This window comes from Trichomonas vaginalis, chromosome II, assembly GCF_026262505.1.
Source record: "Trichomonas vaginalis G3 chromosome II, whole genome shotgun sequence".
In the NCBI taxonomy this organism is placed as follows: domain Eukaryota; phylum Parabasalia; order Trichomonadida; family Trichomonadidae; genus Trichomonas; species Trichomonas vaginalis.
The window spans coordinates 16,493,239-16,520,063 of record NC_067204.1 but is presented as its reverse complement, the minus strand read 5'-3'; the positions used below and the strand labels follow the sequence as shown (position 1 = coordinate 16,520,063).

At 32.6% G+C, this 26,825-nt stretch overlaps 3 protein-coding genes across 3 annotated transcripts, besides 5 other annotated features; 2 read left to right on the top strand and 1 right to left on the bottom strand.

Moving 5' to 3' along the window:
- Positions 1–8,998: 8,998 nt before the first annotated feature.
- Positions 8,999–9,073: a mobile genetic element.
- An 831-nt stretch (positions 9,074–9,904) lies between these two features.
- TVAGG3_0556150 (uncharacterized protein) lies at positions 9,905–10,465 on the top strand (the record flags this gene model as incomplete). Its single annotated transcript, XM_051238343.1, has 1 exon — positions 9,905–10,465. The coding sequence occupies one exon, from the start codon at positions 9,905–9,907 to the stop codon at positions 10,463–10,465; it is 561 nt and encodes a 186-aa protein (XP_051096167.1).
- Positions 10,466–10,949: 484 nt separating this feature from the next.
- On the top strand, positions 10,950–11,228 carry TVAGG3_0556140 (uncharacterized protein; the record flags this gene model as incomplete). The annotated part of the gene is made up of 1 exon (XM_001293307.1): positions 10,950–11,228. The coding sequence occupies one exon, from the start codon at positions 10,950–10,952 to the stop codon at positions 11,226–11,228; it is 279 nt and encodes a 92-aa protein (XP_001293308.1).
- A 703-nt stretch (positions 11,229–11,931) lies between these two features.
- Positions 11,932–14,348: a mobile genetic element.
- A 139-nt stretch (positions 14,349–14,487) lies between these two features.
- Positions 14,488–15,259: a mobile genetic element.
- A 32-nt stretch (positions 15,260–15,291) lies between these two features.
- On the bottom strand, positions 15,292–17,598 carry TVAGG3_0556110 (armadillo (ARM) repeat-containing protein family; the record flags this gene model as incomplete). The annotated part of the gene is made up of 1 exon (XM_001301246.1): positions 15,292–17,598. The coding sequence occupies one exon, from the start codon at positions 17,596–17,598 to the stop codon at positions 15,292–15,294; it is 2,307 nt and encodes a 768-aa protein (XP_001301247.1).
- A 434-nt stretch (positions 17,599–18,032) lies between these two features.
- Positions 18,033–18,457: a mobile genetic element.
- A 1,341-nt stretch (positions 18,458–19,798) lies between these two features.
- Positions 19,799–26,825: part of a mobile genetic element that runs on past the window's edge.

Sequence of the window (26,825 nt, the reverse complement as noted above, 5' to 3'; positions counted from 1 at the left end):
ATCATGTTGTAGGTGAAGAGGTGAGATCTCACCTCTTTTCTCACCTTTTTCTCACCTCATGAATTTTCATGATTTCTTCATCGTAATGAACGTATATGCTTGTCAAACATGAACGTAAATGATTTGTCGAAACTTCTTCATTGTATATGCTTTGTCAAACATGAACGTATATGCTTTGTCAAACATGAACGTAAATGTTTGTCATGATTTTCTTCATCGTACACGTTTGTCATGATTTCATCGTAATGAGTGTAAATGATCCAAAATATATTTTAGGGTAGAAGGGTAAGATCTAACCTCTTTTCTCACCTCTTTTCTCACCTCATGAAATTTTCATGATTTCTTCATCGTATATGCTTTGTCAAACATGAACGTATATGCTTTGTCAAACATGAACGTAAATGTTTTGTCAAGACTTCTTCATCGTAATGAGTGTAAATGATCCAAAAATAATGTTTATGTTAGAATGTTAGATCTAACACCTTTTCTAACATGTTTTCTCACCTCATGAATTTTCATGATTTCTTCATCGTATATGCTTTGTCAACATGAACGTATATGCTTTGTCATGATTTCTTCATCGTAATGAGCATAAATGATCCAAAAATAATGTTTTAGGTGAAGAGGTGAGATTCACCTCTTTTCTCACCTCTTTTCTCACCTCATGAATTTTCATGATTTCTCATCGTATATGCTTTGTCATGATTTCTTCATCGTAATGAGCGTATATGCTTTGTCAAACATAAACGTAAATGTTTTGTCAAACATGAACGTAAATGTTTTATCAAACATGAACGTATATGCTTTGTCAAACATGAACGTAAATGTTTTGTCATGATTTCTTCGTAAATGTTTTGTCAAGACTTCTTCGTATATGTTTTGTCAAACATGAACGTAAATGTTTTGTCAAGACTTCTTCATCGTAATGAGCGTATATGCTTTGTCAAGACTTCTTCATCGGAATGAGCGTAAATGTTTTGTCAAGACTTCTTCATCGTAATGAGTGTAAATGATCCAAAAATAATGTTTATGTTAGAATGTTAGATCTAACACCTTTTCTAACATGTTTTCTCACCTCATGAATTTTCATGATTTCTTCATCGTATATGCTTTGTCAAACATGAACGTATATGCTTTGTCATGATTTCTTCATCGTAATGAGCATAAATGATCCAAAAAATAATGTTTAGGTGAAGAGGTGAGATCTCACCTCTTTTCTCACCTCTTTTCTCACCTCATGAATTTTCATGATTTCTTCATCGTATATGCTTTGTCATGATTTCTTCATCGTAATGAGCGTATATGCTTTGTCAAACATAAACGTAAATGTTTTGTCAAACATGAACGTAAATGTTTTATCAAACATGAACGTATATGCTTTGTCAAACATGAACGTAAATGTTTTGTCATGATTTCTTCGTAAATGTTTTGTCAAGACTTCTTCGTATATGTTTTGTCAAACATGAACGTAAATGTTTTGTCAAGACTTCTTCATCGTAATGAGCGTATATGCTTTGTCAAGACTTCTTCATCGGAATGAGCGTAAATGTTTTGTCAAGACTTCTTCATCGTAATGAGTGTAAATGATCCAAAAATAATGTTTATGTTAGAATGTTAGATCTAACACCTTTTCTAACATGTTTTCTCACCTCATGAATTTTCATGATTTCTTCATCGTATATGCTTTGTCAAACATGAACGTATATGCTTTGTCATGATTTCTTCATCGTAATGAGCATAAATGATCCAAAAATAATGTTTAGGTGAAGAGGTGAGATCTCACCTCTTTTCTCACCTCTTTTCTCACCTCATGAATTTTCATGATTTCTTCATCGTATATGCTTTGTCATGATTTCTTCATCGTAATGAGCGTATATGCTTTGTCAAACATAAACGTAAATGTTTTGTCAAACATGAACGTAAATGTTTTATCAAACATGAACGTATATGCTTTGTCAAACATGAACGTAAATGTTTTGTCATGATTTCTTCGTAAATGTTTTGTCAAGACTTCTTCGTATATGTTTTGTCAAACATGAACGTAAATGTTTTGTCAAGACTTCTTCGTATATGCTTTGTCATGATTTCATCGTAAATGTTTTGTCATGACTTCTTCATCGTAATGAGCGTATATGTTTTGTCATGATTTCATCGTAAATGTTTTGTCAAACATGAACGTAAATGTTTTGTCAAGACTTCTTCATCGTACTGAGCGTATATGCTTTGTCAAGGTTTCATCGTATATGCTTTGTCATGACTTCTTCATCGTAATGAGCGTATATGTTTTGTCATGATTTCATCGTAAATGATTTGTCAAACATGTACGTTCATGTTTTGTCATGATTTCATCGTAAATGATTTGTCGAAACTTCATCGTATATGCTTTGTCAAGACTTCTTCATCGTAATGAGCGTAAATCAGACAAAAATATATTTTAGGTGAAGAGGTGAGATCTCACCTCTTTTCTCACCTCTTTTCTCACCTCATGAATTTTCATGATTTTTCATCGTAATGAACGTATATGCTTTGTCAAACATGAACGTAAATGATTTGTCGAAACTTCATCGTATATGCCTTTGTCAAGACTTCTTCATCGTAATGAGCGTAAATGATCCAAAAATATATTTTAGGTGAAGAGGTGAGATCTCACCTCTTTTCTCACCTCATGAATTTTCATGATTTCTTCTTCGTATATGCTTTGTCAAACATGAACGTAAATGATTTGTCGAAACTTCATCGTATATGCTTTGTCAAGACTTCTTCATCGTAATGAGCGTAAATCAGACAAAAATATATTTTAGGTGAAGAGGTGAGATCTCACCTCTTTTCTCACCTCATGAATTTTCATGATTTCTTCTTCGTATATGCTTTGTCAAACATGAACGTATATGCTTTGTCGAAACTTCATCGTATATGCTTTGTCAAGACTTCTTCATCGTAATGAGTGTAAATCAGACAAAAATAATGTTTATGTTAGAATGTTAGATCTAACACCTTTTCTAACATGTTTTCTCACCTCATGAATTTTCATGATTTCTTCATCGTATATGCTTTGTCAAACATGAACGTATATGTTTTGTCAAGACTTCTTCATCGTAATGAGCGTAAATGTTTTGTCATGATTTCTTCATCGTAATGAGCGTAAATGATCCAAAAATAATGTTTATGTTAGAATGTTAGATCTAACACCTTTTCTAACATGTTTTCTAACATGGAGGATTTCATCTGATATACACATTCTTCCTCCATTTCATTCTATACATAATTTACATCATAGACGATTTAAGAGATATAATACTTTACTGTTTCATTAGATATACACATTCTTCCTCCATTTCATTCTATACATAATTTTACATCATAGACGATTTAAGAGATATAATACTTTACTGTTTCATTAGATATACACATTCTTCCTCCATTTCATTCTATACATAATTTACATCATAGACGATTTAATAGATATAATACTTTACTGTTTCATCTGATATAAACATTATTTGGTGAAAGTATCCTAAAAATATTTGATGGAGTTTAACTAAAATAATGTTTAGGGAAGAATGTGTATATCAGATGAAATCCTCCATGTTAGAAAACATGTTAGAAAAGGTGTTAGATCTAACATTCTAACATAAACATTATTTTTGGATCATTTACGCTCATTACGATGAAGAAATCATGACAAAACATTTACGCTCATTACGATGAAGAAGTCTTGACAAAACATATACGTTCATGTTTGACAAAGCATATACGTTCATGTTTGACAAAGCATATACGATGAAGAAATCATGAAAATTCATGAGGTGAGAAAACATGTTAGAAAAGGTGTTAGATCTAACATTCTAACATAAACATTATTTTTGTCTGATTTACACTCATTACGATGAAGAAGTCTTGACAAAGCATATACGATGAAGTTTCGACAAAGCATATACGTTCATGTTTGACAAAGCATATACGAAGAAGAATCATGAAAATTCATTGAGGTGAGAAAAGAGGTGAGATCTCACCTCTTCACCTAAAATATATTTTTGTCTGATTTACGCTCATTACGATGAAGAAGTCTTGACAAAGCATATACGATGAAGTTTCGACAAATCATTTACGTTCATGTTTGACAAAGCATATACGAAGAAGAAATCATGAAAATTCCTGAGGTGAGAAAAGAGGTGAGATCTCACCTCTTCACCTAAAATATATTTTTGGATCATTTACGCTCATTACGATGAAGAAGTCTTGACAAAGCATATACGATGAAGTTTCGACAAATCATTTACGTTCATGTTTGACAAAGCATATACGTTCATTACGATGAAGAAATCATGAAAATTCATGAGGTGAGAAAAGAGGTGAGAAAAGAGGTGAGATCTCACCTCTTCACCTAAAATATATTTTTGTCTGATTTACGCTCATTACGATGAAGAAGTCTTGACAAAGCATATACGATGAAGTTTCGACAAATCATTTACGATGAAATCATGACAAAACATGAACGTACATGTTTGACAAATCATTTACGATGAAATCATGACAAAACATATACGCTCATTACGATGAAGAAGTCATGACAAAGCATATACGATGAAACCTTGACAAAGCATATACGCTCATTACGATGAAGAAGTCTTGACAAAACATTTACGTTCATGTTTGACAAAGCATATACGTTCATGTTTGACAAAGCATATACAATGAAGAAGTTTCGACAAATCATTTACGTTCATGTTTGACAAAGCATATACGTTCATTACGATGAAGAAATCATGAAAATTCCTGAGGTGAGAAAAGAGGTGAGATCTCACCTCTTCACCTAAAATATATTTTTGGATCATTTACGCTCATTACGATGAAGAAGTCTTGACAAAGCATATACGATGAAGTTTCGACAAATCATTTACGTTCATGTTTGACAAAGCATATACGTTCATTACGATGAAGAAATCATGAAAATTCATGAGGTGAGAAAAGAGGTGAGAAAAGAGGTGAGATCTCACCTCTTCACCTAAAATATATTTTTGTCTGATTTACGCTCATTACGATGAAGAAGTTTGACAAAGCATATACGATGAAGTTTCGACAAATCATTTACGATGAAATCATGACAAAACATGAACGTACATGTTTGACAAATCATTTACGATGAAATCATGACAAAACATATACGCTCATTACGATGAAGAAGTCATGACAAAGCATATACGATGAAACCTTGACAAAGCATATACGCTCATTACGATGAAGAAGTCTTGACAAAACATTTACGTTCATGTTTGACAAAGCATATACGTTCATGTTTGACAAAGCATATACAATGAAGAAGTTTCGACAAATCATTTACGTTCATGTTTGACAAAGCATATACGTTCATTACGATGAAGAAATCATGAAAATTCATGAGGTGAGAAAAGAGGTGAGATCTCACCTCTTCACCTAAACATTATTTTTGGATCATTTATGCTCATTACGATGAAGAAATCATGACAAAGCATATACGTTCATGTTTGACAAAGCATATACGATGAAGAAATCATGAAAATTCATGAGGTGAGAAAACATGTTAGAAAAGGTGTTAGATCTAACATTCTAACATAAACATTATTTTTGGATCATTTACACTCATTACGATGAAGAAGTCTTGACAAAACATTTACGTTCATGTTTGACAAAGCATATACGTTCATGTTTGACAAAGCATATACGATGAAGAAATCATGAAAATTCATGAGGTGAGAAAAGAGGTGAGAAAAGAGGTTAGATCTACCCTTCTACCCTAAAATATATTTTGGATCATTTACACTCATTACGATGAAGAAATCATGACAAAACATGTACGATGAAGAAATCATGACAAAACATTTACGTTCATGTTTGACAAATCATTTACGTTCATGTTTGACAAAGCATATACGTTCATGTTTGACAAAGCATATACGTTCATTACGATGAAGAAATCATGAAAATTCATGAGGTGAGAAAAGAGGTGAGAAAAGAGGTGAGATCTCACCTCTTCACCTAAACATTATTTTGGATCATTTACGCTCATTACGATGAAGAAATCATGACAAAACATATACGCTCATTACGATGAAGAAGTTTCGACAAATCATTTACGTTCATGTTTGACAAAGCATATACGCTCATTACGATGAAGAAATCATGAAAATTCATGAGGTGAGAAAAGAGGTGAGAAAAGAGGTGAGAAAAGAGGTGAGATCTCACCTCTTCACCTAAACATTATTTTTGTCTGATTTACGCTCATTACGATGAAGAAATCATGACAAAACATGTACGATGAAATCATGACAAAACATGTACGATGAAATCATGACAAAGCATATACGATGAAGAAATCATGACAAAACATTTACGAAGAAGTCTTGACAAAACATTTACGAAGAAGTCTTGACAAAGCATATACGAAGAAGTCTTGACAAAGCATATACGAAGAAGTTTTGACAAAACATATACGAAGAAATCATGACAAAACATGTACGATGAAATCATGACAAAGCATATACGTTCATGTTTGACAAAGCATATACGAAGAAGTTTTGATACGAAGTGAAGATTTGCACTTCGTCAAAAAAGTGAAGGTTCGACAAAACATATACGTTCATGTTTGACAAAACATATACGAAGAAGTCTTGACAAAACATATACGAAGAAGTCATGACAAAACATATACGAAGAAATCATGACAAAACATTTACGCTCATTACGATGAAGAAATCATGAAAATTCATGAGGTGAGAAAAGAGGTGAGAAAAGAGGTGAGATCTACCCTTCTACCCTAAAATATATTTTGGATCATTTACACTCATTACGATGAAGAAATCATGACAAAACATATACGATGAAATCATGACAAAACATTTACGTTCATGTTTGACAAAACATATACGATGAAGAAATCATGAAAATTCATGAGGTGAGAAAAGAGGTGAGATCTCACCTCTTCACCTAAACATTATTTTTGTCTGATTTACGCTCATTACGATGAAGAAGTCTTGACAAAACATTTACGCTCATTCCGATGAAGAAATCATGACAAAACATGTACGTTCATTCCGATGAAGAAATCATGACAAAACATTTACACTCATTCCGATGAAGAAATCATGACAAAACATTTACGTTCACGTTTGACAAAGCATATACGATGAAGAAATCATGAAAATTCATGAGGTGAGAAAAGAGGTGAGATCTCACCTCTTCACCTAAACATTATTTTTGGATCATTTACACTCATTACGATGAAGAAATCATGACAAAACATATACGATGAAGAAGTCTTGACAAAACATTTACACTCATTCCGATGAAGAAATCATGACAAAACATTTACGTTCATGTTTGACAAAGCATATACGATGAAGAAATCATGAAAATTCATGAGGTGAGAAAAGAGGTCAGATCTAACATTCTAACATAAACATTATTTTTGGATCATTTACACTCATTACGATGAAGAAGTCTTGACAAAACATTTACGCTCATTCCGATGAAGAAGTCTTGACAAAACATTTACGCTCATTCCGATGAAGAAATCATGACAAAACATTTACACTCATTCCGATGAAGAAATCATGACAAAACATTTACGTTCATGTTTGACAAAGCATATACGATGAAGAAATCATGAAAATTCATGAGGTGAGAAAAGAGGTGAGAAAAGAGGTGAGATCTCACCTCTTCACCTAAACATTATTTTTGGATCATTTACGCTCATTACGATGAAGAAATCATGACAAAACATATACGATGAAGAAGTCTTGACAAAACATTTACGCTCATTCCGATGAAGAAATCATGACAAAACATTTACACTCATTCCGATGAAGAAATCATGACAAAACATTTACGTTCATGTTTGACAAAGCATATACGATGAAGAAATCATGAAAATTCATGAGGTGAGAAAACATGTTAGAAAAGGTGTTAGATCTAACATTCTAACATAAACATTATTTTTGGATCATTTACACTCATTACGATGAAGAAGTCTTGACAAAACATTTACGCTCATTCCGACGAAGAAGTCTTGACAAAGCATATACGCTCATTACGATGAAGAAGTCTTGACAAAACATTTACGCTCATTACGATGAAGAAATCATGACAAAACATTTACGTAAACATTTATTTCCTGCTGTGTTGTCAAAATGTCATGTTGTCACACTTTTTCAGGGAAGTTAAATAACCTGGTGACATGGTGACATGGTGACACCTTCAGTTCTTCAAAAATAATTCATAACTGCCTTCCTCCTGTGATGTTGTCTAAATGTCATGTTGTCTCATTTTTTCAGAGAAGTTAAATAACCTGGTAGCACATGGTGACATGGTGACACCTTCAGTTCTTCAAAAATAATTCATAACTGCCTTCCTCCTGTGATGTTGTCTAAATGTCATGTTGTCTCATTTTTTCAGAGAAGTTAAATAACCTGGTGACATGGTGACATGGTGACACCTTCAGTTCTTCAAAAATAATTCATAACTGCCTTCCTCCTGTGATGTTGTCTAAATGTCATGTTGTCTCATTTTTTCAGAGAAGTTAAATAACCTGGTAGCACATGGTGACATGGTGACACCTTCAGTTCTTCAAAAATAATTCATAACTGCCTTCCTCCTGTGATGTTGTCTAAATGTCATGTTGTCTCATTTTTTCAGAGAAGTTAAATAACCTGGTGACATGGTGACATGGTGACACCTTCAGTTCTTCAAAAATAATTCATAACTGCCTTCCTCCTGTGATGTTGTCTAAATGTCATGTTGTCTCATTTTTTCAGAGAAGTTAAATAACCTGGTGATATGGTGACATGGTGACACCTAAAACCATTAACGTAAACATTATTTTTGGGCCATTTACACTCATTACGATGAAATCATGACAAAACATATACGATGAAATCACGACAAAACATATACGTTTAGTTTCGATGAAATCATGACAAAACATATACGATGAAGTTTTGACAAAGCATTTACGATGAAGTTTTGACAAAGCATTTACTAAAAGTCTATGAACATAATAATATTTCAAACCAGGAGCCAAATTCTTGCGATTTTCATATGGAATCTCTTCCCTCGGTTTTCCGAGGTAAGCAATTATATGAAATCATTTACACTCATTACGATGAAGTCTTGACAAAGCATATACGAAGAAGTTTTGACAAAACATATACGAAGAAATCATGACAAAACATATACGTTTATGTTTGACAAAACATATACGATGAAGTTTTGACACGAAGTGAAGATTTGCACTTCGTCAAAAAAGTGAAGGTTCCCGACGGTTTCAAACCGCCATACTTTACATTTTGTACAAAAATATTGTGAGTAAATGAACTCATTATTTTTGCATCATGACAAAACATTTACACTCATTACGATGAAGAAGTTTCGACAAATCATTTACGTTCATGTTTGACAAAGCATATACGTTCATTACGATGAAGAAGTCAAGACAAAACATGTACGAAGAAGTCTTGACAAAACATATACGAAGAAATCATGACAAAACATATACGCTCATTACGATTAAATCATGACAAATCATTTATGTTATACAGTAATGTTAGTCATGAATGTTTGTCCTACGTGTTGGCGTTAGTGTTGAAAAATAATGTTTGTCCTACATGAACCCGTACAAGCGTTTGAATTTGTTTATGAATAAGATTACACTCTTGTTTTCTGTATCTATCATACAAACATAAGCAGCGCCTGTTTTTGTAAAGTTTATATGAAGTTTTCGATAGTTAGGACCTGTATAATAATAGAATGCGTCCTCATTCTCAACATAGTAGTAGAACTCAAACGAATGCTTACCATAATCTGTTATTTCAACAGCTTCGTCAGATATTTCATCAACGAACTCATCGAAATGAACAAAACACCTTACCAAATGTTTTACGAGGAGTTCTATGAAAAGTTTGTATCCGGATGGAATTGTACAGAGTGCTACAGAAGATATAAAGAATTTGCGAAGGAGAATGAATTCTTTGCATGTAGTTCAAATGTATTTGGTGGCAAGATGAGAGAATTTGTGAAGAGAAGTAGAAAGCGAGACGGTTCTGCAAGAAGTTATATTTACGAAGCAAGTATGATATTAGAAGGTCGTGGAAAGAAAGAAACAGTGAATTATGAGGAAGTGCTTGAAAAATTCATGGAGTACATGGGAAGCAATATAACATACAACAAAGACATATACAGTGAGTTTAAGTACTACTGTGAACAGCATGAGATTGAAGTAATGAGTAAAGGAGACTTTGAAACGCTTATGAAAGACAGTAAGGAGGTCGTTCATGAGAACAGTGTTGAAATAGTTCATGAGAACAGTGAGGAGGTCATACATGAATGCAATGATGAAATAGTTCATGAGAACAGTGAGGAGGTCATACATGAATGCAATGATGAAATAGTTCATGAGAACAGTGAGGAGGTCATACATGCAATAATGAAATAGTTCATGAGAACAGTGAGGAGGTCATACATGCAATAATGAAATAGTTCATGAGAACAGTGAGGAGGTCATACATGCAATAATGAAATAGTTCATGAGAACAGTGAGGAGGTCATACATGAGAACAGTGTTGAAATAGTTCATGAGAACAGTGAGGAGGTCATACATGAGAACAGTGTTGAAATAGTTCACAATGTCGTTCGTGAAGAAGCCATTGCAACAAAGAATGAGATAGCTGATGAAACAGATGAAGATAAATTAAATCTTGGACTTTGCCATGGTCTCTGTCCCTAGTTCCTCAAAATCCTTGACAACGTTGCTTAGAAATTTTGGTTCAAAACCTCATCTGATTTTAATCTGTTATGCTACCTGTTAAGTTTCGCGAGATTATAAATGTCATGGAGTTATATAAAAAGGAGGGACAGCTAGGGACACTGGAAGTACTTGTAAGGCTATCTGTTAAGATTGCATGAAATACTAAAAAGTCATGAAATCCATTATCGCTGTGCTAGCTTCACCTTTGATTGAAATGACGACTAAAGTCACTGAAGCAATGAAACAAAAGTTTTTGGTAGAATACATTAAATCAGGAACTATTCCAGAAGGTTTTTACATTCATACTATGAAGGATGGTAGAGTTCAGTTTAGAAAGATAAAGCAACCATTAGATAAAGAAGGAATTTTGAGAAAGATTAAACTTCATGAGGACAACATTGCTGAACTTAAGAAGAAGTTAGAAGAGTTGGAGAAAAGAAGAGAGTTATAAAGCAATGAATTCAACAGGTTAGAAATGAGGTTAGAAAACGTGTTAGATCTAACATTCTAACATAAACATTATTTTTGTGCTATGTTTTCATACGTGTGAGGGTGGTGATATCATTAATTTTTAAGTTTATTTTTTATTTTTACTGAAAATTTTTATTTGGATGTAAATGACAGAACAAAAGCAACTCATTCGAATTCCACAGTATAACAAACATACATTTAAACATTTATTCTTCCTTCCTGAGCATAACATGTTCTTTCAAATACATCCGAGACCAGTTGACTTTTCATTGACTGTGTATAAAGATAGAAATAGTTATATCATTAAACCATACGATGACGAAGGTAAGTTATGTAAATTGTACGTTAAGAAGTTAGAGAAAGTTTATGGCTTCAAGTATGACTACAATAGGGTTAACACTGATGATGAAGATATTGAGGAAAATTTATGAGAACATTAGTGAAGTCGTTAGTGAGAACGATAGTGAGAACGTTTATTTTTACATTAGTGAGCTCGTTTATTTTTACATTAGTGAGTTCGTTAGTGGGGTGAAGTGGTTGGCGGCTTTGTAAATATTTAAGGTTAAGTTAGTGTTGTCGTTTGTGTTGTAAAATATACGTTAACGGTTTCGTAAAGTGTCAAAACCGCTAAGTGGTGTATGGAGGCGCGCAGTGCCTCAGTACCCAACTAACCCATACTAACTGGGAAAGATGTAATGCTTTTTGTATATCTCCGAGAAAATGCTCTGGATCATTCCATTCTAAGATTGCAACGTTAACTCTAATGTTAATGTTCTTCCAGGCTCTTGATTTGTCCAAATAGCATGCAATTTTGGAGTTAAACGCTTCATTCATGCAGGTAGATCCAATGGAAGAAACTTTGGAAACTATGGGTGTCCATTTGTGAACCCAGTCATAGAGCATGAATTGAAGTTGGATCGAATTGACACCTTTTTGCCATTCAAAGCATTTGTAATTGTGCGGTTCGCAAAAAGAATGATTGCCTACGTAATGGTAGACACAATTCTCCCACATTTTCGTACGTTTGTCAATATTTTCTTCGGCAAAACATGACCAAAGCCACATACTTAGGCTTGCATTCAGACCCCAGAAAGGTCTCTCTATTTTTTCAATCTTCTGAGTCTTGTCGTTGAAAACTTCAACTGTCTTATGAGAAGCTGAGAACTTTGTAAAATCTTTTGAGATATTTTTTGATACATGACCTGGATCGAATTTTTCAAGATGAGAGACGCCAAATTCTTTAAAGACAGAGACACTTTTGTTATCTCGGTCTTTAATAATCTCTTTAACATCTTTCAAGATATTGTATTTCTTTAATTGCTTCAAGATGATTCGAGTTCCAGCACTTTCCATATTGTTGGAAGCTCCGGAATACTGAGCATGCTGTCTGTTTCCACCAATATGGTTGATGTTCACGCATGCAAGAACTCTTTTTGTGACAGCATCGAGCGCAGATACTGTACAACTTGGCGAGTTTCGCCTGTGCGTCCATCTTGCATCAATGGATAAGTAACCACTGAAGGACTTTCTCGACAGCATTAGGGAAATACTTTTAAGTCTTCTAATCTTATCGTCACAAAATCTCTGTTGTCTCATGACACCACTCTTCACAGGGGGCTTAGTTCCACAAAGAGAAAGAAAGCGAGCACCTTTTGTATATGGCATTCCGGTCATTATGCAAGCACCAAGCATCTGTCGCGCTGAGAGTCGACGACGTTCGTGGAGTAAAATGTTATGCATTGCCTTTGTTTTCCGTTTTGGGTGAACAATATGGCCCATACAACAACAAAAAAATGAAATCCCGCCAAAAGTGAAAATTGAATAAAAAGTAATAATTAATAAATATATACTATATCATTAGATGAATATTTTGGAATAACATTTTAAAATCGAGGTTTTTCAATGGATAACGGTTCAATCAAAAATTTGACCCCATTTTAGAATCTACATTAAAAATGGAACATTTCTGTCGTTTCAAAATTCCAAAATAACGTTTCTATTCCTCTCAAAAGTAAAAATAAACTTTATTGGGGAAAAATATTTTTATTTTCCAAAAAAAATGAAAACCTTAAATGCAAATCTAATTTTGATGCTTTTGTTTGTGATTTTTTGGATTTCGAAAAAAATTTGAAAATTCAGACAAGTTACCATTAACACTAATACGTTTCAGCGAGTCGGTCCCATCAGAGAAATTTTCATAAATCGGCGATATAATTTATTATTTCAGCAAAATATTCTCAGATCCAACTAGAATAAGGTCAAATTATACAAATTTAGCAAAGGCTAGTTATCCTACCTATTCAATTAACTTTAATTTTAAATAATTCAAGACAATTCTCAAAATTACCTTAATAATCGCGTTCTCTTCGCAAAATGACGATTCATCATTCACTACCAGCATAACTGAGGGCTTGTGCTCACAGAATAATACAGATAATTTACTTATTAATGCAAAATTTAGTACCAAAAGGTAATCATAGAAGATACAAAAAAAGTTTCTTTATTTTGATTGCTGATTTTATTTCTTCTAAAATTTACCAAATCTAAAAAATCCAAAATTGAATGCTATTGAATTTCATGTTTATGTAACATATACTATTTATTATATAAGGAATAAAAATTTTATAGTTTTAATCAAAAATAAAGGTGTACTAAATGCATACAAAACAAGGTATTTTTTACTCATCCAAAATATGTTAACAGTGCTATTTATATAATCAATATCCGAATTTCGAAATCATTTTGATGAAATCTTTATTTTAAAATTGAGTTGACTGTTAAAATCACCCGAGAAGAGGGATTATCTCAATGAAAAGTACATAAAATAGCAAACGCACAAGATGGCACTATGCAGCTTTATATTGTTATACAGGATGAACATATAAAATGTTTGGAAAACACTTACTTCGTTCTACAAATGTGTATCTCTTTATATCAAAGATTCTTCTCAAATTATTGAGAGACTTCTCTCAAAAAAAGGAAAATTTGATAACTAAAAAAAATTATGGCATAACCTCTCGTTTTGCATAGATATATATTTACATGGTCACAGAGCTTATTTTCATTGTCAAAACTTAAAAATTTTTAGTGGACTATACCCTTAAGGAATCTCATTTCCATTTTGAAGAGTATTCATAATAATGACAACTATTGCTATTCAACAATTTTTTTGATCAGCCGATAAATTTGTGAGGAATCTCACTCAAACCGGAATAATTTTTATAATTCAATTTCCTTAAGGGTGCCGGAAAGTGAAGTGAAAGCTAATATAAAAACATCACTTTTCAAGCCCATAAAATCATTTTTATTTTGATTTACTTATATGTATATAAACCTTAAGTGATGATGTATCATAATATCATATTTAAACTAAGTAAAATTGATGATTATGAATATAAGGTTATCAAAAACATACAAAATCATTGAAAATTTTTAAAATCTGAAAGGGAAAAAGTGCATTTATCTCAAGATATGAAAATGGAAAATAAAATTTGTTCTGTAAAACTTTTAGTATAACTATTGAAATTTTGTATTTAATGTGTTTCACTGGCTTGAACACAATACTGGGGGACTAGATACAAATCTAATTAAATTTTGAATGAGGGCGTTTCGGCTGGAAATCGCTACAATCAGATTTGTTCTCCAATAGTAATTAGCAGAATCCAGTGAGATGGTAGTGTAATCGGTCTTAGTTTTGAAGTTACCTAATTGCACTCGACACTTTTTAACAAGTGCCAAATGTTTTCTGTAAAATATCTAGTATCATGTACCTAGATATCATTTCTGGAGTGTCAGCCCTTGCCATGGAAAAACCAGGGACTAGATAGGTCCGCAAGTTCGAAAATTGCGAAGCCTTTTTCTTCATGCAGGAAGTATCCAAGACATCCATATCATAGAAATAAAAACCTTAGTATATACCCTATTAATATATGTTTCAATATCATTAATATCTTTACTACAAATGAAGTTATGAGCAATACTCGAAATCGCGTCACCTCACTTTCCGGCACCCTTAAAAATGAAAGAAAGAAAAAACAAACATTTTATATATCATGAGTATCAGTAAATTCACTTGTTATTTCAAGGAAGTTAGCATGTTCATCATCAATTTCTGATAAATCAAGAGTCTTCATTATGAGTTCTGCCATGAACTTCATCTCGCTAATAAGCTCATTTGGACAGCAATGATTTCTAGAATACAATTTTGTTACAGATAATGCCATTGAAGAAAATAACTCATTGCAATAATTATTAATTTGGAAAGTATGAACTGCAAACTTAGTTAGATACTGAATATTTGCTGCAAATATTGTTTCTTCATCTACATCGCATAAACAATACTGTGTAGCCGCTTCATCTAAAGAACTAAAAACGAATTCTGAAATTTGTTGAGAAATTGGCAGATTATTATCTACCAATATGGTCATAATAGGTATTGAGTATTTCAAATACTCGATTTTTTGTTCGAAGTTCAAATAACTTATAGAATCGAATACAATTGAAATTATTTTTTGTAATTCTTCATTGCAATCTGCAATTAAGTCATCATAAGTCAATATCATATTAGATAATGCAGATAATGCATATGTAGAGACATTTTTATCAAATGTCTCAAAAATAAAATGAATTAATCTGATGTGTCTGTTGTTTTCGGCAAATAAAACAGGTTCAGCTGAAGCAAGGAAGCTTGGGAGTAGCAGAGCATCATCAACACTCTTCTCACTATAAGCAACTAGTGATATATCGAAAATTGATGAAATTAATTCTTCACTAAATCTTTTGTTACTTTTTGAAGAACATAATTTGTACAAACAACCAAAAATGGCGTCGAAAACCTGGTTTGGCCATTCATTTTGAGACAATGCTTCACTACATAATGTAACTAATATCTCCAATATCCTATTCATATCATCCATGTCATCGCATTGCGAAAAGAAAGAAGACAAAAATTGGAAATAAAAATTCAATCTCGAAACAGAAATATATTGTAAAAGATCAATGAAAGATTGAGATTGATCAACAATTACGAACCAAGGAGCTTTTGAGTATATATAAGAGCAGCATTTATACGCTTCTTGGGCTACATTTTCGTCATCATCCTGCCATAAATTAATGACATTTTCAACTAAAGATGAAATCATTTCAAAAGTGACAAAAGTGAACTTCAAAGATAAAGTTGTTAAACATTTCAATCCAGCAAGTCTTGCAAACTTGTTTTGATGCTGGAAGGATGATAGTATCCATTCAATAATGTTATCAAATATTTCTTCTACTCTTTCGTCGTCTTTCAACTTCAAGAAAACATGCAAAACATTCATTGTTGAGTCAGCATTTTCATTTATATTTTCTGAAATAAAACTCAAAAGCAAAGGTATTGATTGTTGAACACAATTCTCACAAATCATTATTAAACATTTCTTTGATGCATCGGCAATATCAAATGTGTTAATTTCCCCTTCCTCAACGTCACGACGATTTGAAAAATTTAAGAGTAAAAAAGTGACAATTTCATTACAAAAAATCGAAGACATTTGAGGAATCATTTCTCCTTCACCTGCATTTTTCTCGGCCATAGCAATACTGGACCATAATTCTATGAACTCAAGCTTTAAAACATCATCAGAATTTTGTATTTTTTGGATATCGATTTCCAAAATTTTTTGAGATATTTCTTGAGTTAAAAATGAAGATTTCTTCGAAAAAACTGAGCTCAGGAAAACAAATGATGGCCCTATTAAGCTATCATCGTTAAAGAATGATGTAATTCCTTGTATATAATTAGGAAATTGTTTGATTATGTTGAGATCTTCCGCATCAATTTGAGAAAGATTTTCAAGAATTTTCTTTTGTAAAATCGGACGCTGTTGACTTAGAGATTCGAATAATGGAGTGAAAAGCATTTCAGCATATTGTTGAAAACCGTTATACGATTGACAAATAACTGCCACGCAATTACAAGCGTAATTTTCATCTGGATCTTGCAGACCTTCAATGAAAGTGTTAATAATTTCACTGGAATTAGGGTTTCCATTGTATAAAATCATTCGTAATAGAGCAGATAATGGTGGAATGGCAAGATTATTTAAAGTTACATCTGAAGAACGAAGAAATTGTAAAATTAATTGATAATTCTGTACGAACATATCAAAACTTATGCTGTTATAACATATTAGTGATAAACCATTGCAGCAAAGGTGATAATCTTCGTTATGATTCTGAAATATTGAAAATAATTGCAATGTATACTCGTCTGTGTTTTCTTCTGCGAATTTCTTGAGGAGTTGAAATGATTGAGAAGAGATTTCCGAATTTCCAGATGAAGCATTTGATAAAATTTCAGCAAAATCCATTCTGAAAATTGGCTCCGAAATTTATTAAAGGTTTGATAGGAAAATAATATATATTTCAAAGTAATTTAATACTTTACCACAAAATCTCAAAGTTGAACGTTGTAATTTGCATTTATTTACACATTCGCGAATAGAAAAATCGATGTGTATTATAGTTATTTAATTTATGATGGCTATAATCAAGTTATGAATAATCGATTACCTCAGAACGTGTAAACAAAAATAATGAATATATATCAATAAGATATTTGAATTCCTGACTTAAAAACGCACCTCCAATAAATAATCCTTCAATCTTCTGCAATATCGATAAAAACATATAATTTCTGGATAGATACAGCAGAATTGTCTAGAGTTATTAGATTTGATAATCGGCTATCTTTCTATGCGTAAATGCGTTCTGAAATAAAAGAATTATGGGATATTCTCAATTGGAGTAGGGGTAATTTTAGCTAAAAGCGACACACTTGTAAAAAGTGACACGCCTGTGAAGGGTGTGATTACCGATCGGTAATTTCGACAGTTTAGAATTTAAAATTTTTTATGGAACTGTTGCGAGTTTCATAAAGAATTTAAGGAATATAAGCAAAGATTTGAATCAAAATCTTAGACCTAAGCCGCTCGATTCGCTCGCGGCTTCCGCGAATTACAGATCAGCAAAGATTTGAATCAAAATCTTCGAACTAAGCCGATCGCTTCGCTCGCGGCTTTCTTTATTATTTTAAATTTGCATATTTCCATCAAAAGTTCATAAGGTAAAAAATTTCGTTTATATTATTGCAAAATAAAATCTTCATTATCAAAATAATATTAAATGATAATATAATATAATTTATAAACAACTATTATTTAATAAGGTCAGGTAAGTGGGGCCTCCAGGCGCGTTGCGCCCTCTAGCCCTGAAGATGTTTAGTATAACTTTGTCCGGACAAGTAAGGGTCTATCGTCGCTACAGGAAAAGTTACAGGCGTTCCAAGGAAGTATACTTTGAGAAGCCTTCTTCTGGGTCGAAAACATTATATAATGTTTCGCTTTTCACAAATTATATATGTTTTCATGTTTTGTCACTTTTCTGTCACTTTTCAGGAAAAAACATTATATAATGTTTCGCTTTTCACAAATTATATATGTTTTCATGTTTTGTCACTTTTCTGTCACTTTTCAGGAAAAAACATTATATAATGTTTCGCTTTTCACAAATTATATATGTTTTCATGTTTTGTCACTTTTCTGTCACTTTTCAGGAAAAAACATTTTTATTATATATAAATGAATTTTACAAAACAGCCGTTACCCTTCTTTGGAAATAAGAGTAGATGTAAAGATATTCTATTGAGAGAACTTAAGAAACTACCGAATGGTCTAACATTTGTAGATGTAAAGATATTCTATTGAGAGAACTTAAGAAACTACCGAATGGTCTAACATTTGTAGATGTAAAGATATTCTATTGAGAGAACTTAAGAAACTACCGAATGGTCTAACATTTGTAGATTTGTAACGGCTGTTTTGTAAAATTCATTTATATATAATAAAAATGTTTTTTCCTGAAAAGTGACAGAAAAGTGACAAAACATGAAAACATATATAATTTGTGAAAAGCGAAACATTATATAATGTTTTTTCCTGAAAAGTGACAGAAAAGTGACAAAACATGAAAACATATATAATTTGTGAAAAGCGAAACATTATATAATGTTTTTTCCTGAAAAGTGACAGAAAAGTGACAAAACATGAAAACATATATAATTTGTGAAAAGCGAAACATTATATAATGTTTTCGACCCAGAAGAAGGCTTCTCAAAGTATACTTCCTTGGAACGCCTGTAACTTTTCCTGTAGCGACGATAGACCCTTACTTGTCCGGACAAAGTTATACTAAACATCTTCAGGGCTAGAGGGCGCAACGCGCCTGGAGGCCCCACTTACCTGACCTAAAGAGAACATAGAAAAATATATTGAGGGTATAGAGTTTGTGAGATGTCATTGGACAGAGTTGTATGAAAAATATAAAGACAAGGAAAATATTTTCTTTATAGTGGACCCGCCGTTCTATAACACATGGGATTTTCAATACCAAGTAGACTGAACTTTGAGAGACTCTTTAGAAACTTTAGACGTTTTACATAACTGTCCATGCTTTTACTTTACATCCGATAAAAGTGGTTTGGAAACCGTTATGAGATGGTTAGAGGACATACATGACAAAACATTGACGAAGAAGTCTTGACAAAACATTTACGAAGAAATCATGACAAAACATGTACGATGAAATCATGACAAAACATGTACGAAGAAGTCTTGACAAAACATGTACGAAGAAGTCTTGACAAAACATGTACGAAGAAGTCTTGACAAAACATGTACGAAGAAGTCTTGACAAAACATGTACGAAGAAGTCTTGACAAAACATATACGAAGAAGTCTTGACAAAACATGTACGAAGAAGTCTTGACAAAACATATACGAAGAAGTCTTGACAAAACATATACGAAGAAGTCTTGACAAAACATTGACGAAGAAGTCTTGACAAAACATTTACGATGAAATCATGACAAAACATATACGAAGAAGTCTTGACAAAACATTGACGAAGAAGTCATGACAAAACATATACGATGAAATCATGACAAAACATTGACGAAGAAGAAGTCATGACAAAACATTTACGAAGAAGTTTTGACAAAGTCTTTACGAAGAAGTTTTGACAAAGTCTTTACGAAGAAGTTTTGACAAAGTCTTTACGAAGAAGTTTTGACAAAGTCTTTACGAAGAAGTTTTGACAAAGTCTTTACGAAGAAGTTTTGACAAAGTCTTTACGATGAAGTCTTGACAAAGTCTTTACGAAGAAGAAGTCTTGACAAAACATATACGAAGAAGAAGTTTTGACAAAACATATACGAAGAAGTCATGACAAAACATATACGAAGAAGTCTTGACAAAACATATACGAAGAAGAAGTCATGACAAAGTCTTTACGAAGAAGTTTTGACAAAACATATACGAAGAAGTCTTGACAAAACATATACGAAGAAGTCTTGACAAAACATATACGAAGAAGAAGTCATGACAAAGTCTTTACGAAGAAGTTTTGACAAAGTCTTTACGAAGAAGTCTTGACAAAACATTGACGAAGAAGTCTTGACAAAACATGTACGAAGAAGTCTTGACAAAACATTTACGAAGAAGTCTTGACAAAACATTTACGATGAAATCATGACAAAACATGTACGATGAAATCATGACAAAACATGTACGATGAAATCATGACAAAACATGTACGAAGAAGTCTTGACAAAACATTGACGAAGAAGTCTTGACAAAACATGTACGAAGAAGTCTTGACAAAACATTTACGAAGAAGTCTTGACAAAACATTTACGATGAAATCATGACAAAACATGTACGATGAAATCATGACAAAACATGTACGATGAAATCATGACAAAACATGTACGAAGAAGTCTTGACAAAACATTTACGAAGAAGTCTTGACAAAACATTTACGATGAAATCATGACAAAACATTTACGAAGAAGTCTTGACAAAACATATACGAAGAAGAAGTCATGACAAAGTCTTTACGAAGAAGTCTTGACAAAACATTGACGAAGAAGTCTTGACAAAACATGTACGAAGAAGTCTTGACAAAACATTTACGAAGAAGTCTTGACAAAACATTTACGATGAAATCATGACAAAACATGTACGATGAAATCATGACAAAACATGTACGATTTGAACTGTACAAACATGTACGAAGAAGTCTTGACAAACGATCTTGACAAAACATGTACGAAGAAGTCTTGACAAAACATTTACGAAGAAGTCTTGACAAAACATTTACGATGAAATCATGACCAAAACATGTCGATGAAATCATGACAAAACATGTACGATGAAATCATGACAAAACATGTACGAAGAAGTCTTGACAAAACATATACGAAGAAGAAGTCATGACAAAGTCTTTACGAAGAAGTTTTGACAAAACATGTACGAAGAAGTCTTGACAAAACATTGACGAAGAAGTCTTGACAAAACATGTACGAAGAAGTCTTGACAAAACATATACGAAGAAGTCTTGACAAAACATTGACGAAGAAGTCTTGACAAAACATATACGATGAAATCATGACAAAACATGTACGAAGAAGTCTTGACAAAACATTGACGAAGAAGTTTTGACAAAGTCTTTACGAAGAAGTTTTGACAAAGTCTTTACGAAGAAGAAGTCTTGACAAAACATATACGAAGAAGAAGTTTTGACAAAACATATACGAAGAAGTCATGACAAAACATATACGAAGAAGAAGTCATGACAAAGTCTTTACGAAGAAGTTTTGACAAAGTCTTTACGAAGAAGAAGTCATGACAAAGTCTTTACGAAGAAGTTTTGACAAAACATATACGAAGAAGTCATGAAAAAACATTTACGAAGAAGTTTTGACAAAGTCTTTACGATGAAGTCTTGACAAAGTCTTTACGAAGAAGTCTTGACAAAACATATACGAAGAAGAAGTCATGACAAAGTCTTTACGAAGAAGTTTTGACAAAGTCTTTACGAAGAAGAAGTCTTGACAAAACATATACGAAGAAGTCTTGACAAAGTCTTTACGAAGAAGAAGTCTTGACAAAACATATACGAAGAAGAAGTCATGACAAAGTCTTTACGAAGAAGTCTTGACAAAGTCTTTACGAAGAAGAAGTCTTGACAAAACATATACGAAGAAGAAGTTTTGACAAAACATATACGAAGAAGTCATGACAAAACATTTACGATGAAATCATGACAAAACATTTACGAAGAAGTCTTGACAAAACATATACGAAGAAGTTTTGACAAAGTCTTTACGAAGAAGTTTTGACAAAGTCTTTACGAAGAAGTTTTGACAAAGTCTTTACGAAGAAGTCTTGACAAAGTCTTTACGATGAAGTCTTGACAAAACATATACGAAGAAGAAGTCATGACAAAGTCTTTACGAAGAAGTTTTGACAAAGTCTTTACGAAGAAGTCATGACAAAACATTTACGAAGAAGTCTTGACAAAGTCTTTACGATGAAGTCTTGACAAAGTCTTTACGAAGAAGAAGTCTTGACAAAGTCTTTACGAAGAAGAAGTCTTGACAAAGTCTTTACGATGAAGTCTTGACAAAGTCTTTACGAAGAAGAAGTCTTGACAAAGTCTTTACGATGAAGTCTTGACAAAGTCTTTACGAAGAAGAAGTCTTGACAAAACATATACGAAGAAGAAGTCATGACAAAGTCTTTACGAAGAAGTTTTGACAAAGTCTTTACGAAGAAGAAGTCTTGACAAAGTCTTTACGATGAAGTCTTGACAAAGTCTTTACGAAGAAGAAGTCTTGACAAAACATATACGAAGAAGAAGTCATGACAAAGTCTTTACGATGAAGTCTTGACAAAGTCTTTACGAAGAAGAAGTCTTGACAAAACATATACGAAGAAGAAGTCATGACAAAGTCTTTACGAAGAAGTTTTGACAAAGTCTTTACGAAGAAGTTTTGACAAAACATATACGAAGAAGAAGTCATGACAAAGTCTTTACGAAGAAGTTTTGACAAAGTCTTTACGAAGAAGTTTTGACAAAACATATACGAAGAAGAAGTCATGACAAAGTCTTTACGAAGAAGTTTTGACAAAGTCTTTACGAAGAAGAAGTCTTGACAAAACATATACGAAGAAGAAGTTTTGACAAAACATATACGAAGAAGTCATGACAAAACATATACGAAGAAGAAGTCATGACAAAGTCTTTACGAAGAAGTTTGACAAAGTCTTTACGAAGAAGTTTTGACAAAGTCTTTACGAAGAAGTTTTGACAAAACATATACGAAGAAGTCATGACAAAGTCTTTACGAAGAAGTTTTGACAAAGTCTTTACGAAGAAGAAGTCATGACAAAGTCTTTACGAAGAAGTTTTGACAAACATATACGAAGAAGTCATGACAAAGTCTTTACGAAGAAGTTTGACAAAGTCTTTACGAAGAAGAAGTCTTGACAAAACATATACGAAGAAGTCTTGACAAAGTCTTTACGAAGAAGAAGTCTTGACAAAACATATACGAAGAAGAAGTCATGACAAAGTCTTTACGAAGAAGTCTTGACAAAGTCTTTACGAAGAAGAAGTCTTGACAAAACATATACGAAGAAGAAGTTTTGACAAAACATATACGAAGAAGTCATGACAAAACATTTACGATGAAATCATGACAAAACATTTACGAAGAAGTCTTGACAAAACATATACGAAGAAGTTTTGACAAAGTCTTTACGAAGAAGTTTTGACAAAGTCTTTACGAAGAAGTTTTGACAAAGTCTTTACGATGAAGTCTTGACAAAACATATACGAAGAAGAAGTCATGACAAAGTCTTTACGAAGAAGAAGTCTTGACAAAACATATACGAAGAAAAGTTTTGACAAAACATATACGAAGAAGTCATGACAAAACATTTACGATGAAATCATGACAAAACATTTACGAAGAAGTCTGACAAAACATATACGAAGAAGTTTTGACAAGTCTTTACGAAGAAGTTTTGACAAAGTCTTTACGAAGAAGTTTTGACAAAGTCTTTACGAAGAAGTCTTGACAAAGTCTTTACGAAGAAGAAGTTTTGACAAAACATATACGAAGAAGTCATGACAAAACATTTACGATGAAATCATGACAAAACATTTACGAAGAAGTCTTGACAAAACATATACGAAGAAGTTTTGACAAAGTCTTTACGAAGAAGTTTGACAAAGTCTTTACGAAGAAAGTTTTGACAAAGTCTTTACGAAGAAGTCTTGACAAAGTCTTTACGATGAAGTCTTGACAAAACATATACGAAGAAGAAGTCATGACAAAGTCTTTACGAAGAAGTTTTGACAAAGTCTTTACGAAGAAGTCATGACAAAACATTACGAAGAAGTCTTGACAAAGTCTTTACGATGAAGTCTTGACAAAGTCTTTACGAAGAAGAAGTCTTGACAAAGTCTTTACGAAGAAGAATCTTGACAAAGTCTTTACGATGAAGTCTTGACAAAGTCTTTACGAAGAAGAAGTCTTGACAAAGTCTTTACGAAGAAGAAGTCTTGACAAAGTCTTTACGAAGAAGAAGTCTTGACAAAACATATACGAAGAAGAAGTCATGACAAAGTCTTTACGAAGAAGTTTTGACAAAGTCTTTACGAAGAAGAAGTCTTGACAAAGTCTTTACGATGAAGTCTTGACAAAGTCTTTACGAAGAAGAAGTCTTGACAAAACATATACGAAGAAGAAGTCATGACAAAGTCTTTACGATGAAGTCTTGACAAAGTCTTTACGAAGAAGAAGTCTTGACAAAACATATACGAAGAAGAAGTCATGACAAAGTCTTTACGAAGAAGTTTGACAAAGTCTTTACGAAGAAGTTTTGACAAAACATATACGAAGAAGAAGTCATGACAAAGTCTTTACGAAGAAGTTTTGACAAAGTCTTTACGAAGAAGTCTTGACAAAACATATACGAAGAAGAAGTCATGACAAAGTCTTTACGAAGAAGTTTTGACAAAGTCTTTACGAAGAAGAAGTCTTGACAAAACATATACGAAGAAGTTTTGACAAAACATATACGAAGAAGTCATGACAAAACATATATGAAGAAGAAGTCATGACAAAGTCTTTACGAAGAAGAAGTCTTGACAAAACATATACGAAGAAGAAGTTTTGACAAAACATATACGAAGAAGTCATGACAAAACATATACGAAGAAGAAGTCATGACAAAGTCTTTACGAAGAAGTTTTGACAAAGTCTTTACGAAGAAGAAGTCATGACAAAGTCTTTACGAAGAAGTTTTGACAAAACATATACGAAGAAGTCTTGACAAAGTCTTTACGAAGAAGAAGTCTTGACAAAACATTACGAAGAAGAAGTTTTGACAAAACATATACGAAGAAGTTTGACAAAACATATACGAAGAAGAAGTCTTGACAAAGTCTTTACGAAGAAGTTTTGACAAAGTCTTTACGAAGAAGAAGTCATGACAAAGTCTTTACGAAGAAGTTTTGACAAAACATATACGAAGAAGTCATGAAAAACATTTACGAAGAAGTTTTGACAAAGTCTTACGAAGAAGTCATGACAAAGTCTTTACGAAGAAGTTTGACAAACATATACGAAGAAGAAGTCATGACAAAGTCTTTACGAAGAAGTTTTGACAAAGTCTTACGAAGAAAGAAGTCTTGACAAAAACATATACGAAGAAGTCTTGACAAAGTCTTTACGAAAGACAGAAGTCTTTACGACAAAACATATACGAAGAAGAAGTCATGACAAAGTCTTTACGAAGAAGTCTTTGACAAAGTCTTTACGAAGAAGAAGTCTTGACAAAAACATATACGAAGAAGAAGTTTTGACAAAACATATACGAAGAAGTCATGACAAAACATTTACGATGAAAATCATGACAAAACATTTACGAAGAAGTCTTGACAAAACTATACGAAGAAGTTTGACAAAGTCTTTACGAAAGAAGTTTTGACAAAGTCTTTACGAAGAAGTTTTGACAAAAGTCTTTACGAAGAAGTCTTGACAAAGTCTTTACGATGAAGTCTTGACAAAACATATACGAAAGAAGAAGTCATTGACAAAGTCTTTACGAAGAAGTTTTGACAAAGTCTTTACGAAGAAGTCATGACAAAAACATTTACGAAGAAGTCTTGACAAAGTCTTTACGATGAAGTCTTGACAAAGTCTTTACGAAGAAGAAGTCTTGACAAAGTCTTTACGAAGAAGAAGTCTTGACAAAGTCTTTACGATGAAGTCTTGACAAAGTCTTTACGAAGAAGAAGTCTTGACAAAGTCTTTACGATGAAGTTTGACAAAGTCTTTACGAAGAAGAAGTCTTGACAAAACATATACGAAGAAGAAGTCATGACAAAGTCTTTACGAAGAAGTTTGACAAAGTCTTTACGAAGAAGAAGTCTTGACAAAGTCTTTACGATGAAGTCTTGACAAAGTCTTTACGAAGAAGAAGTCTTGACAAACATATACGAAGAAGAAGTCATGACAAAGTCTTTACGATGAAGTCTTGACAAAGTCTTTACGAAGAAGAAGTCTTGACAAAACATATACGAAGAAGAAGTCATGACAAAGTCTTTACGAAGAAGTTTTGACAAAGTCTTTACGAAGAAGTTTTGACAAAACATATACGAAGAAGAAGTCATGACAAAGTCTTTA